This window comes from Vicugna pacos, chromosome X (assembly GCF_048564905.1).
Source record: "Vicugna pacos chromosome X, VicPac4, whole genome shotgun sequence".
NCBI classification, from domain to species: Eukaryota; Metazoa; Chordata; class Mammalia; order Artiodactyla; family Camelidae; genus Vicugna; species Vicugna pacos.
The window spans coordinates 14,978,970-14,991,572 of record NC_133023.1 but is presented as its reverse complement, the minus strand read 5'-3'; the positions used below and the strand labels follow the sequence as shown (position 1 = coordinate 14,991,572).

At 35.7% G+C, this 12,603-nt stretch overlaps 1 protein-coding gene across 6 annotated transcripts in view; it reads left to right on the top strand.

The window, feature by feature from the left end:
- RPS6KA3 (ribosomal protein S6 kinase A3) overlaps nt 1-12,603 on the top strand; it is a 104,382-nt gene that overhangs the window by 49,840 nt on the left and 41,939 nt on the right. For all 6 annotated transcript variants that reach the window (XM_072956822.1, XM_031673302.2, XM_072956823.1 and 3 more), the window contains 2 exons: nt 4,066-4,182; nt 8,511-8,592. In XM_072956822.1, the coding sequence (XP_072812923.1) occupies nt 4,066-4,182; nt 8,511-8,592 (199 nt within the window). The remainder of the gene's footprint in view (nt 1-4,065; nt 4,183-8,510; nt 8,593-12,603) is intronic.

The window sequence follows — 12,603 nt, the reverse complement described above, 5'->3', positions numbered from 1 at the left end:
ACTGAAAATAGTGGATTCAATCAGGAAAGCACTGAAGATAAATCCCGAGATAATAGCTATGCAGCAAGACCTAGAGAACAACCAGTCCCGATGAGAGGGTAAGAGGGGGCTCTCAGATGACTGGAAAGGATGGTTAAAAGCTAAGATTTAAAGTCCCCTTGGATTATCTCAGAAGTCACTGTTATGGACTCATATAAAAGGAAATTTACTATACTTTGTAGCCAATTTTTTGTTTTTTGTTTTTTTGAAGGTGGCTTATTTATTTATTTAGTGGAGGTACTGGAGATTGAACCCAGGACCTTTCATGCTAAGCATGCCCTCTACCACTGAACTATGCCCTCCCACCTATACTTCCTAGCCTGCATTTGAACAAGATATTGTTATGAAAATGTGGCTGCTTATATAGCCTTTCAGCTTTTAGAATCAGGCTGTGGAGACAGCATGAAGGATTTGATTGTGGTTACAAGAGAGAATGTTAATTTTTTAATATTAATAGCCTTAATATTAATAAAATGTAAAAATACAGCTAGTAGGAAGTTGGGGGAAATTTGAGGGTAAGAACTTATGGGCACTATTACCCTCCTTTTACAAAATGAGGAGTTAGAATTCTATCTGAAACTGATGGGAAAGACAGGAGGTTTATATGAAAATAATACTATCAAACATTGAGGAGGAAGATGATGGGTGGAGGGGGCATAATATAACTAAGTCCCTCATGTTTCTTACTTTTAAATCAATGGGCATTGTCTTAATAAACTAAGAAGTTATCAAAGTAAATGCAGAAAGAAGTCATTTTTTTTAAGTCTAGATATGAGGGTGAGAAGAGACTTGCTTTTCATCATAAGCTATTCTGCTTTGTTACCCATGTGCATGTATTACTTTGATTGTAAAAACAAAAAAACTTAGGGAATGGGAAATAACGCAAGTTGACAAAAGCCTATGTGTAAGGGACTGTTGGAGAATAATATCAGAAAAGCAGTTAAGACCATAGTGTAGAGGGCCTCCAATGCCATGGTCAAGCAGTGCATTTAATTTGGGACAACTTGGAGGAGTTTTTGAGCAGTCTGGCCATTTGACTGAAACTGTCTACTTTCAGAAAATGCATTTATTAGGAGGATGAATTGGAGTGGCAGTGGCAAAAAGGGGCATTATGAGTGGCCAAGCTAATTTCAGTTTTCCACAGGAAAGGTAACAAAGGATTGCACCTGGACTATATTGGAAATAGAAAGAGATACTCCCAGTATCCCAGATACCATGCTTGATACACAGCAGGTGTTTTCATATGTTTGTTGGATGAAAGGATCAAAGGGAGAGACTATGTTTTTCAGTAATTTTTTGACATAAGAGGAAAGGCAGGGTAGTCATCAAAGATGAAATCTTTTGTGAATAGTAACTGCTATTTATTTTGAGATCCATGGCCTGATTGTAGCTCCCACTGTAAGAGTAAGGCTTGATCTTGTATGCCCACTACAAAATGCAGAACAGTTATAATTCAGTAATCCTTCCCTGCCTATGTTGCACCTTTATTTGTGACAGACAATTGTAGTAGGTATTTGCTATGAAATATAAGATGAAAAAAATGTAGCAGCATAATAAATCACACCCCACTTAACCCAAGAAAGAAAAATGGTAAAACATACAGAACATTACAGGGTATAGTTCTTTAAAGCCTCATGATATAAGGGCATAAATAGCTGACTTCAGTTAGTCTCTTAAACAGTTAGCTTTTCCCACAGGAGGCTCACTGGCACATGCTGGAATCCAACCCATGAACTTGGCCTCATGAGTTCAAGTCTGTAATCCATTGGTCTTCATAGTTTGATAACCACTTTAGTATATAGAAAAGAAAACAGAGAGCTTCTTTATGCTTTGATTTCCATGCATAATGTATATAATTTAGTAATTCAAAAGTATATAATTTATAAGCCAATAAAAGTATACAAATATTGAATATATGCTAATTTTATTTTTCTGATAAGGATGTGCTACTACAGGCTCAGAGACCACTTCCCTAATCAGTTTAGCTAACTTACCCAAGAGATACAGACCAGTTACAAAGATCAGGGAAATCAGTCTGTATGTTCCTGCCATTGATCTTGGATAGGGAACCACCAAGAGCATCTCGGTGTGGTGTAATGCTAAGATCCTTGTTTTAGAAGTTGTTAGAAGCCAGAAGACCTGGAATTGAGCCCTGAGTCTGCCAGTTCCTAGCTTATGATCTTTTCTTGATCTGTTTATAGACTTCAGATTGTAGAGTATTCAAACCACTTTGCCTTTAAAAGATCTGTCAAATTTCTAATGGTCAGTGGAGGAGCCCACAGAGAATTCTGAAACGTTTGTGCTTGCTCTGGGGTGTGCTCTACTCTATGTTATCATCAGCCCTCTTGAGTATTATTGTGTAGTCAAAGATGTGTCACGAAGCATAAATAGAAGATAAAAGGTAAAAATGCACCTAACCCAAGCTAGGTACACGTTAAGTGCTTAATAAATATTTGCTGGATTTTAGTCTAAATCTTACTTAATCAATCCCACATATACATTGTTCTGTGAAAGTTTTTTTTTAAAGAATTTGTTAATTTGTTTCCTTTCTTTGCCCTTGTACATTGGTCTCATTTGGATGGAAGGGGTACCCAGGAAGCAGTCAGCTAATGTTTGTTTCTACCCTAATGCCTACTGCATGGGATTGTTGTGAGAATTACATCAGATCATACATGTGAAATTATAAAATAAAGGAATAAACCATACTAGAGGACTGTTTTATTATTGTTGCCAAAGTTCCAAGAGAGTCCAAAATGATTAAGCTGCCTAAGTAGAACATTCTACAAACTACAGCTTCTGTCTTAAAGAGTAAAAAGGTGGACCTGGATTTCTTTTTTGTCCTCTTACAGGAGCTTTTTTCCCTTTTACTACTCATTTTCGAAACCTACCACATTAGGATATCCTGGTATATCTTTTTGAGAAATCTTTGTAATTCCCTCTATTGCTAGCCTTCTGTGGGCATCTCAGAATGTTAGTTGAGTTCAAACATTTATATGGAATACAATGGCAATAAAAATAATGAATTACGTTTGTATAACACATTTAGATTATACTAATAGTACATATGCAGTAGGAAAAAATAGCATTATAAATGGAAGAAAAGAAAAGATAATCTTTGACAGGCTTATTATGTTTCTGATTTTGTTGGGTTTTGTTTTATTGTTGCAGTTTTGGGCTGACTTACAGCACGTGTCTTGATTAAGTATGGTGTACTTAATCTGCTGCTCTCAGAGTAAATAAGTAGTTGAAATGCTATGTATATTTACATATATTGTCAACTTTTCTCTTCTGACACCTTCTCTCAGATATAGTAAAGCATCCACGGTCTTGAAGTATCCTTCACTTAACCCCAAGACTTTTCACTGTTCCATCATGCTGAACAGTCTTTTTTTTTTCTATCTAATCTTCCATCCACATGTTAAATCTTTCTGATTTCCTGTTTTAGAGTAATTTCTTTCTCCCCTCTCAGATCTCAGGTAATCCTAGAAACAGAAAGTAACTTAGACATTTCAAACAGAGTAAACATCAGCATGCTATTCCAAATGCCCTTGTTGAGGGTAGAAATCTCCACATTTACCCTGGAATATTTTTCAACCCCTCTCCCCAGTAATCAGGAGTCTTTTGTGTATAGCACTGGTTCTACCTAATACATCCGCATGTCAGAGCACAGCAGATTACTCTGATCTGTTTTCAGACTTCTTTACACTCTCTGCCCTCACCCCATGAAACTGCTTATTCTGATTATCTCCAGTAGGAAGAATGAAGACTAGAAAGTATTCAGTGCTAATGTTATGTAGAGGTTAAACTGGCCTGTGTGGTTGGCGGGTATTATTCTGTCTCTGACTTTTAACTTGAAAGTATAATTGCTTGGCATGTGTTCTCTGTTTACTTGGTGGGTCAGTAAAGGTGGTTTGTATGTGTTAATTTGAGGATTTTTAATATGATCCACTAAATTTATATTGCTCAATTTATAGCCAAGGAAAGTAGCTCTAACTCTGTCTTCTCCCCTTATATTTGCATCAACAGGAAGAAGGCAGTATCAAAGAAATTGCAATCACACATCATGTGAAGGAAGGACATGAAAAGGCAGATCCTTCCCAATTTGAACTTTTAAAAGTATTAGGGCAGGGATCATTTGGAAAGGTAAGTTATAAATAGGTGCTTTGTAAAAAGTGATTTTTTGGAATTTATGTATATTTCATACAAATGAGGAATGGAAATATTTTATGAAATACTACTGATCTCCCTACAAAGCAGTATTTTCTGTGTTTTTACATTTCTCACTATCAGTAAGTGTGAGAAAGTGAATATAAAGTCATTCAAAAGTACATTGGAAACTTCTGTAAATCGACAGTATTCACTTCATATTCGTTTGATCTTCAAGACTATATGGCCTCTCTAATTACATTTCTTGAATGATAAAAAACCACAAAATGTTCCCGTGATACACTGGCCTCTTTTTGAGTCTTCGTGTAAAATGGAAAGGTGATCTTGGAATACATTATAACAGTGCACTCAATGTTTCCTCCAGACTATCCGTAAAATCAGCAGAAAGTAAATGGGTACTCCCAAGGAACTAGGGCGGGGGGTAACCACTACAAGTATGAAATTTCGGGGAATTATAGCTTGCCTTAAAAATGAATGCAAAGATTGCATCCTGTTCAGTGATATCCGTGTTTGTTTTTAATATCCAAAATTATTTCCCAAATCCCACAACTAAAATTGCTACGGAAGATGCAATATCTTTATCATTTTTCTTCAAGTGTTCCTTGTGCCCCTGCTGCATACCTCAGGAGCCCTTCCTGTACTCCATTTTGAGCAGTGTACATCATTATAATCATTACTACTTGATCTGCCTAGTCCATTTTTCAGCAAGAGAAACATCCTGAGATTGCATTCAACTTTCACATTGTAGTGCGTGCTTACCACCTCTCTGTGAAGAAATATTTGAAGATATTATGCTTTGCAAGCTTCAAAACAACACCAGTTTCGCTCTCTTGTGTATTTTAATAGGACTTTTTAGCAATTCTTGGCTAACATAGGTAATCTCTTATAGCTGTTAACCTCTTTCAAACCCAAAGTGATGTTTTTAATCCAAATATAGCTAAAGTAGCCAGCAGAAAATACTGGTTGCAAGTTTGGGCTCTAGGTCAGCTGGACTTGGATTCTTTTTTTTTTTTCTTCTACTTATTTGCTATGTGCACTTGAGCAAGTTGCTTAACCTCTTGGTGCCCCATTTTCCTCCTCTAGACAGTCATTAAGTATTGAAATTCCATTCTAGCTACCTTCTCCTCACTCTACTCCCTATTAATTATTTTCTCTATGCGCACTATCTTAATAAAATCCACATACAGCTGATGTGACAGATTTATATCTCCAGTGTAGATTGGGCCTCCAAGCTTTGAACTCCACGTACAGCTGCTTATTTTTTTTCTCTTTGTGTGTCTCAAAGGCAGTTTAAACTCAGCAAATCTAAGACCAAACTCATGATTTTCCTCTATCCCCCAAACCTCTCTTTTCATTTCTCTCTGTCAGTGTGAATGGCACCCAGTTAATTAAGCAAGCCAGAAATTTGGGAGGCATTCTTGACATATCCTTCTAGCCTCCATCCTTCCCTCTGCCCACCCCCAATCTGATCTGTCCTCAAGTTCTATTGATTTAGTAAAGATTTCTCAAATCATGCCTGTTTCCTCCCTGCCCCTCCTCCAGTCTGTGCTACCACCGTTGCTCCCTGGCCTATTGCAGTAGGCTCCTAACTTGGGCTTCCCAAATCTATTCTTGCCTCAAGCCGTCATTTACATGATAGCCAAAGAGAGCTAGTCTTATACTCCTTAAACCCTGCAGTAGCCTCCCTTTGCTTTTAGGATAAAGACAGATTCTTAAGATGGCTGAAGAGCCCCTCATTCTGGCCCCTAGCTACCTCGGCAACGTCACCTTATATACTTTTTGCCAATGTGTTCTGACCACATTGGCCTTCTTTTTCAGTCTGTAAACACCAGCCTCCATCCCACTAGAAAGCTTTTACATGTGCTACTCCCTCTGCCAGAAACACTCTGCCCTACCCCTACCCCAACCCCTTCCTCAGCTGGTTAGCTCCCCTCATGCTTATGATCTCAAAGAAGTCTTTTCAACCATCCTTACTTGGTCACATTCTTATCTTTTACCCTTTCAGAACATTACATACGTCATCTTCACAGCACTCACCACAGTTGCAGGTTTTTGTTTGTGTAATGATTTGTTTATTAACTGTCTCCCCCACTGTATGTTCCGTGAATGCAGGGGCCATGCACGCCTGTACCATGTCTCACCATTGAACCAGAAGCACAGTACCTAGCATGTAATTCTGGAAAGAATTAATGAGTAAATAATAATCTTGCCCTCATACGGTAGTAGTAAGAATTAAATAAGACCAAGTACATAGTATCTGCTACAAGATTGTGTTATCATGCAATTTATTATGGATAAACTCAAGTAGATGGTTTCATTTCTATATATTAGATTTTCAGGGAACACAATTAGTGAAGTTTCCAAAAGTTAGAATGCTTCTCCCTTTATTTTTTTAAAAGTAGCTTAAATACCTTACTATAAATAGCAAGCATTAAAAATAGGGCATCTCTTGTCTTACTCATCATAAAAAGCCAGTCTAAGCCAAGGAAACAGGGGTGACCTGTCAGAGCCTAGAATAGCTTCCTGGGGCAGTTCGAAAGGTCAAAAATGCTGATGGGGGAAGATCCCATGGCATCTGGGGCTGCTGCTGCTCCTGCTGTGCTTGACTGGTGACCAGCTAGAGGGAACAGAGTAAGAGTACCCTGAACAGGGGCACAGAACTGGGTGGCTGGCCTGGTTCTTGTCCCAATACCTCCACTGTGACTCTAGGCAAATTATTTTACCTCTCAGAGCCCTAGCTTGGGAGCTATAAAATAGGCATCGTTTAGTAGGCCCACCTCTCAAAATTATTATGATGATGTATTATAAATGTCTGTGAAGATCCTTTGCGAAAACCAAGAAGTGCTGAAAAGTATCAGGAAGGTGCTTTCCAAGAAGAATGAAGAAAGTTTGGAACCCATGGGGAGAATTTTCCTTATAGAGTGGCACAAAGAAGCTTGTTGAGGGAATCTTAAGAGTGAGCAGTAAATATCAGATAAATCCTAATTATTGCCACCTAATTTGAATTTATTTCATTTCAGAAATATTCATAATCTCTGATTGCCTTTAACATTTGAACATTATTCCATTTTAGGAACCGCCCTGATTGAGAACACTTTTCTCTCTCTAGGTTGGCTCACTGCTAACAGGCTGAAAGGAACTCAAGGGTGGGCCATGGTGAGGGGACAAGGGAGGTGATTTGGGGAGAGAAACATACCCTGCATCACTGTTTCTGTATGCAGTATGGCACTTTTCACTCAACTTGAGAACATTGCCCATTACCTTTGGCACAGTTTCTCAAAGTGAGGAACTCCGCCTCGCCCTACAATCAGTTGAGTGAATCATTTTTTTTTTATTTTGTGCTAGTAGCCTGGTGTGCTAATACGGATAATTGAGAGCTGACCCTAAAGTTAATTCTTCATTGTAATTGCGTCTCTTCTTCCGTCTGTGGCAGCTCAATAGCAAGCTAGGAAAGAATGAGTAGGAGAAAAAGGTGAAATTCAGGTCCATTTAGCAGGTCTGTTTAAAGGTTTGATGGGAAAGATCATGAAATTAATGATCAAAGTGAGTAGAGGGGATTTATTGGTAGTTCTGTGTTAGCCATGTTACAGCATGACCGTTAATTATTTAGAGCGTACTTTATTCATTTTGCATAAATCCCACACTTTATTTTTGAAAGCAGCTAAAAACACTTGGAAAATCAAGATGCTCAGTAACATAGTAGGGAATTGTGTTCTTCATATTTGGGTATGTGTGTGTATTTGATTTTTAAAAGATGGGGGGGCAAGGTTCTGACTTAATTGACATTAAATATTTGTGAGTAGCCTCTTCACTGAAAGTGTTTTAAGTTGTTCTGCCCAGCAATGAGAAATTTATGTAAAGTTTCATATACAGAAAAGACTATTCATCAAAAGAATTGAATCAACAGAATACTGTGGTCAAGGGGAACTCCTGTATAACAATTTTTATGGAATGAGAACAATTTTTGTTTTGTTCAAAGCAGAGCAATCACCACCTGTGTTATACTTTAAACATGTTAGGCTTTTCTCTAATTGCTGCATAGTTTTAAAATGTTTGTTTCTGTCTTATATCTTACATTCTCTTTGGGAATTGACAAGCAACAACAAAAATATATTCACTTATATTGACACCAAAGTTATAACCACCATTTACAATGCATTGTATTTATAATTGGTACATTTTAAGGAAAATAGTTAATGTATCAATCTTTCTAATAATAAGCTTTATTACAGTAGAGGTCTTATTTTCGCGGTAGTGTAGTTTGGGATACCTTATAAAACTTATTTTCTCTTGTTTAAATACAGGTTTTCTTAGTCAAAAAAATCTCAGGCTCTGATGCTAGACAGCTTTACGCCATGAAAGTACTGAAGAAGGCCACACTGAAAGGTAAGTGCCGCCACTGTTTGTAGTGTTCATGTAGTATGAGCAAACTGAAGAGTCTCAGCAGATTGCACGTGTCTCCTAGGCCAGTTACTTACATTCTGAATCTGTTCCTGTTCCTGTCTTTGAATTTAGACTTTCTTTTCATAGATTTTTCCTACTGGGCTAGGAATCAGTTGCCATGTTTCAAAAGAAGTATTCTAAATTCTTGGTCTTTAGGCAAGTAGAAGTTTAGCATATTAAAATTGGCTTTCATTTATCTTCTAATTCATATGATTATTTTAATGTTTTGAAAACTTCCTGACTTACTGGAAGCAAAATAGCTTTTATTCTAAGGACTTTATCATTTTGACTTCTGGTCTCCAAATAAGTTTTTACTCTAAGCCTTTGATTTAAAAAAATCTAATGTCAGATTTGGCCCATAGGTAAATAGTCATTTAGAAAAACTGTACATAGATTTTAAAATACTTAAATCTTCCTTTTATATAGCACTATTAGTTACTTTACCATGTAAATTCTAATTGTTTTATGTATTGATTCCTAGCATTCTTTTTTTCCTTCAACTTACCTGTAATTTCTGAAGGTTTTTAAATATTCTGGAAGGAATATTTGTGGTGATCATTTATTGTCTCTGATGTTACCCTTCCCAGTTAGTAACTCATGCTGGATATTGTCATTGTTTCAAGAAATTTCACCTTCCTCAATATACACCATCCTTTGCTTCCACTCTCTTGCTCCCTTCGTGAATGTATTTTTTTTCCTATTCAGTCTCCATCCTCTGGCATACTACTTACTTGATTTCTTGCTAGGACCAGGGAATTAAATTACATCCTCAGTGCCCTACTTTAGATCACTATTTTTATAATTTTATATTTATGAATCCCATGTTATAGAACTGCATAGATGGAACTTATCTAAGAGAGTTCACTTACAAAAGCAACAAAAGTAATTTGTTTTCATGTTTTTGACAGGATTTGCATTGTCTATAATATACGTAAAGGAGACAGTGAAACTGAGAAACCTGAAAGATATGAGGAAGGGACATAAATGCTCAGTTCCTTTCAGAGAAACTGTTGAGTCATATTCCTCTAGCCATCCAGTTAGCTCCATAACCTCAAGATTCCAGTTTCATTTTCCTTGAAATATTCAAAATTTCATATGAAAAGCATACACTTCAAAGAGTATTCAAAAAAAGAAGAAGAATGAGAAAGGAACAAGCTTTATCGGGCTTAAAGCTTATTTAAAGCAGTAATAATTCAGTGTGTTTTGGGGAAAAATAATACAGGCATATAAGCCAGTAGAATAAAATAATACAAAAAGTATTGTATATTAAAGTTTAATGTATTTGTTACAAAAATATTGAGCACTTGCTGTGCTATGTGACAAAGCAGAACAGTGGGTAATTAAATTATAATTTTATATTTGTTTGAAAAACTCCTGAGCAACCTGGAAAAAAATTAACGTGTTCTCTTAAACCCTATATCATAATAGACAACACTCTAACTGAATTTTACAACTCAACGCATCCTAGGAAACTTGTGAAGAGAGATTGAGCAAATCACAAATTACAAATTGATGACACAAAAAATTGTGACCTTTCATACAATGAAAAGTAATATAAATAGAAAATCAGGAAATTACTTGTCTCAAATATTATAAAATATAAGGAATTGATTAAAAGGATCCTACTAGCCAAATCTAGGACAGTTGAAACATTGCAATAGTTAATAATAGTGACAGATTACAACGCACTGAATAAAGTAAGACTCCATGAGTTAATCCATAAATTAATTAATGGGGAGCAAGAGAAAGCTCTTTCTTACAAGAATTCCAACTAATAAATGTAAAAGGAATGATCGAGTTCGGAGTTCCTAAGAAATAACATTACGACCTCCACCTAAAGGAGTTTAGAATACATTTTATGCAAGGGGATACAATAAATAATTTTTGTGAAAATGTTCCAGTTTTCTGATAAAGAAATGCATATAAAATAATGAGTTATCATTTCATATGATAGCAACCTAAAGTAGCAGTTTTGCAATATATACAAAGAACCATTATTGCTGCGAAATTAACCAGAGGAAATAATCTCAAAGAAGAAGTTTGTGTGGTTGAAAATTTTCATTGCAACATTATTTATAATACTGAGAATTTAGAAATCTTATAAATATGGAAAAATAGAGGAATGTTTAGAAAATTATGGTATACCACTTAGAATATTATTTAAATGAAATATTTCAAATATAAGAACAAAAAGGAACATAATGAAAATATGTAAGTGAACAATTACAACAGATTTGGCTACCCCAAGTACATAAAATTATATAGATATAAGCTATAGAAGAGATCATAGAAAAGTGAAGATACTTGACATATTGGAATTGTAGGCTGCTGATGTGTTCTTAAATTTAATCCTTATTTTTTATCAAAATAATATGTGTATGGAGTCTTAAAAAGTAGCAGTGCTTTTCCCGCCCTCCTCCCTATCCCAGTTCTTGACCCACAGAGACAGTGACTTCCATCTCTTTAGCTGCTGCTTCTGCCATTTACCTCCACATTCAGTAATCTTATATTGCAATTCTTTGATTGTTTTCATTTGGAGACATAATCTATGACTTCCTACTATGGAAGATTAGGATTTGGTTCTCTTCTACTACCACCTACACACAATTTCCCTTTTCATGTCCTCCCAGCAGTGTTTTCATAATGCTTTATAAAAATTGTTCCTAGCTGAGCCAAATGGTATACTGGAGTCACATTTCCTTCACATCTGTGCTGTATTAGACCTCCTTTCCTAAATTCTGTATCTACCTTTTTCTCAGTTCACCTACTAGTTTTGGTGGAACACATCTTCTAGCAACTACGTCAGAAAGGCTGAATGGATGGTAAATTTTTCATAACCTTGCACACCTGAAAATGCCTTTATTCTACCCCCCCAATTTACAATTTGGCTGGACATAAAATTCTAGGTCAGAAATAGTTTTCCCTCAGATATTTGAAGGCATTGTTTCATTGTCTTCCAGTTTCCTGTGTAGCAATTATGAAATTTATTGCCATTTGATTCCCAGTCTTTTGTGTGTAAGCTGCTTTTTCTCTTTAGAAGTCTTTAGAATCAATCTACTCTTTATCCCTGGTGTTCTGAAATTTGTATATTGGTATTTCTTTAGTGTGGGTGTTTAAAATTCATCATACCAAATATGGGGTGGTCTCTTTCAATCTAGAAACTTGTTTCTTTAGTTCTGGGAAAGTAGTTTGTCTTTTCTTCTCCATTTTGTAACTGCTACTTTTTGGATATGTTTGGTCCTCCTGGATTGTTGCTTAATTTTTAATTTTTTTCAATCCTATCTTCCATTTTTGTCTTTTTTTCTGTTTTCTAGGAAATTTTATCAACTGTCTTCAAATCCCTCTATTGACTTGTTGTTTCTACCATTATTTTTAATTTTGTAGATTGTCCTTGTTCTCTATTCTATTTTTAAAAACCTTTTATTATGGAAAGTGTCATTTACAGGAAGAAACAGAAGAATGTAGAGAACCCTCATATATCCTTCTCTTTCCTTCAACATTTCTCAACTCATGATCAGTCTTTTTTTATGTGTTCTTCCTCTTCCCCTCTTTGATATTTTGAAGTAAATCCCAGATGTTGTATAATTTTTTCCATAAATATTTTAGTATGTATATCTAAAAGATAAAGACTCTTAAAAGAAATAATACAATTCTATCATTATACCTAAAATTAATATACAGATATCTAATCTGTTCAAATTTCCAGTTGTCTCTATTGTTATAATTCATTTTTCTTTTTGCAGTTTGTTCAAATCAGGATCAGGTCTATGTTTTTCTACTTGATAGCTATTTTTCACATTTAGAGCTTTTCCTCAAATACCTGGGAATCCTTTGCTATCTTTTCCTCATTTAAGAGTGAGGCACCAAAAAACTGATTGGAAAGGGTTCTTTGGCAAGAATTTGCTATTTCTCATTGGCTTCTTTTCCTTAGGCTTAGATTTTAGCCTTCTCTGA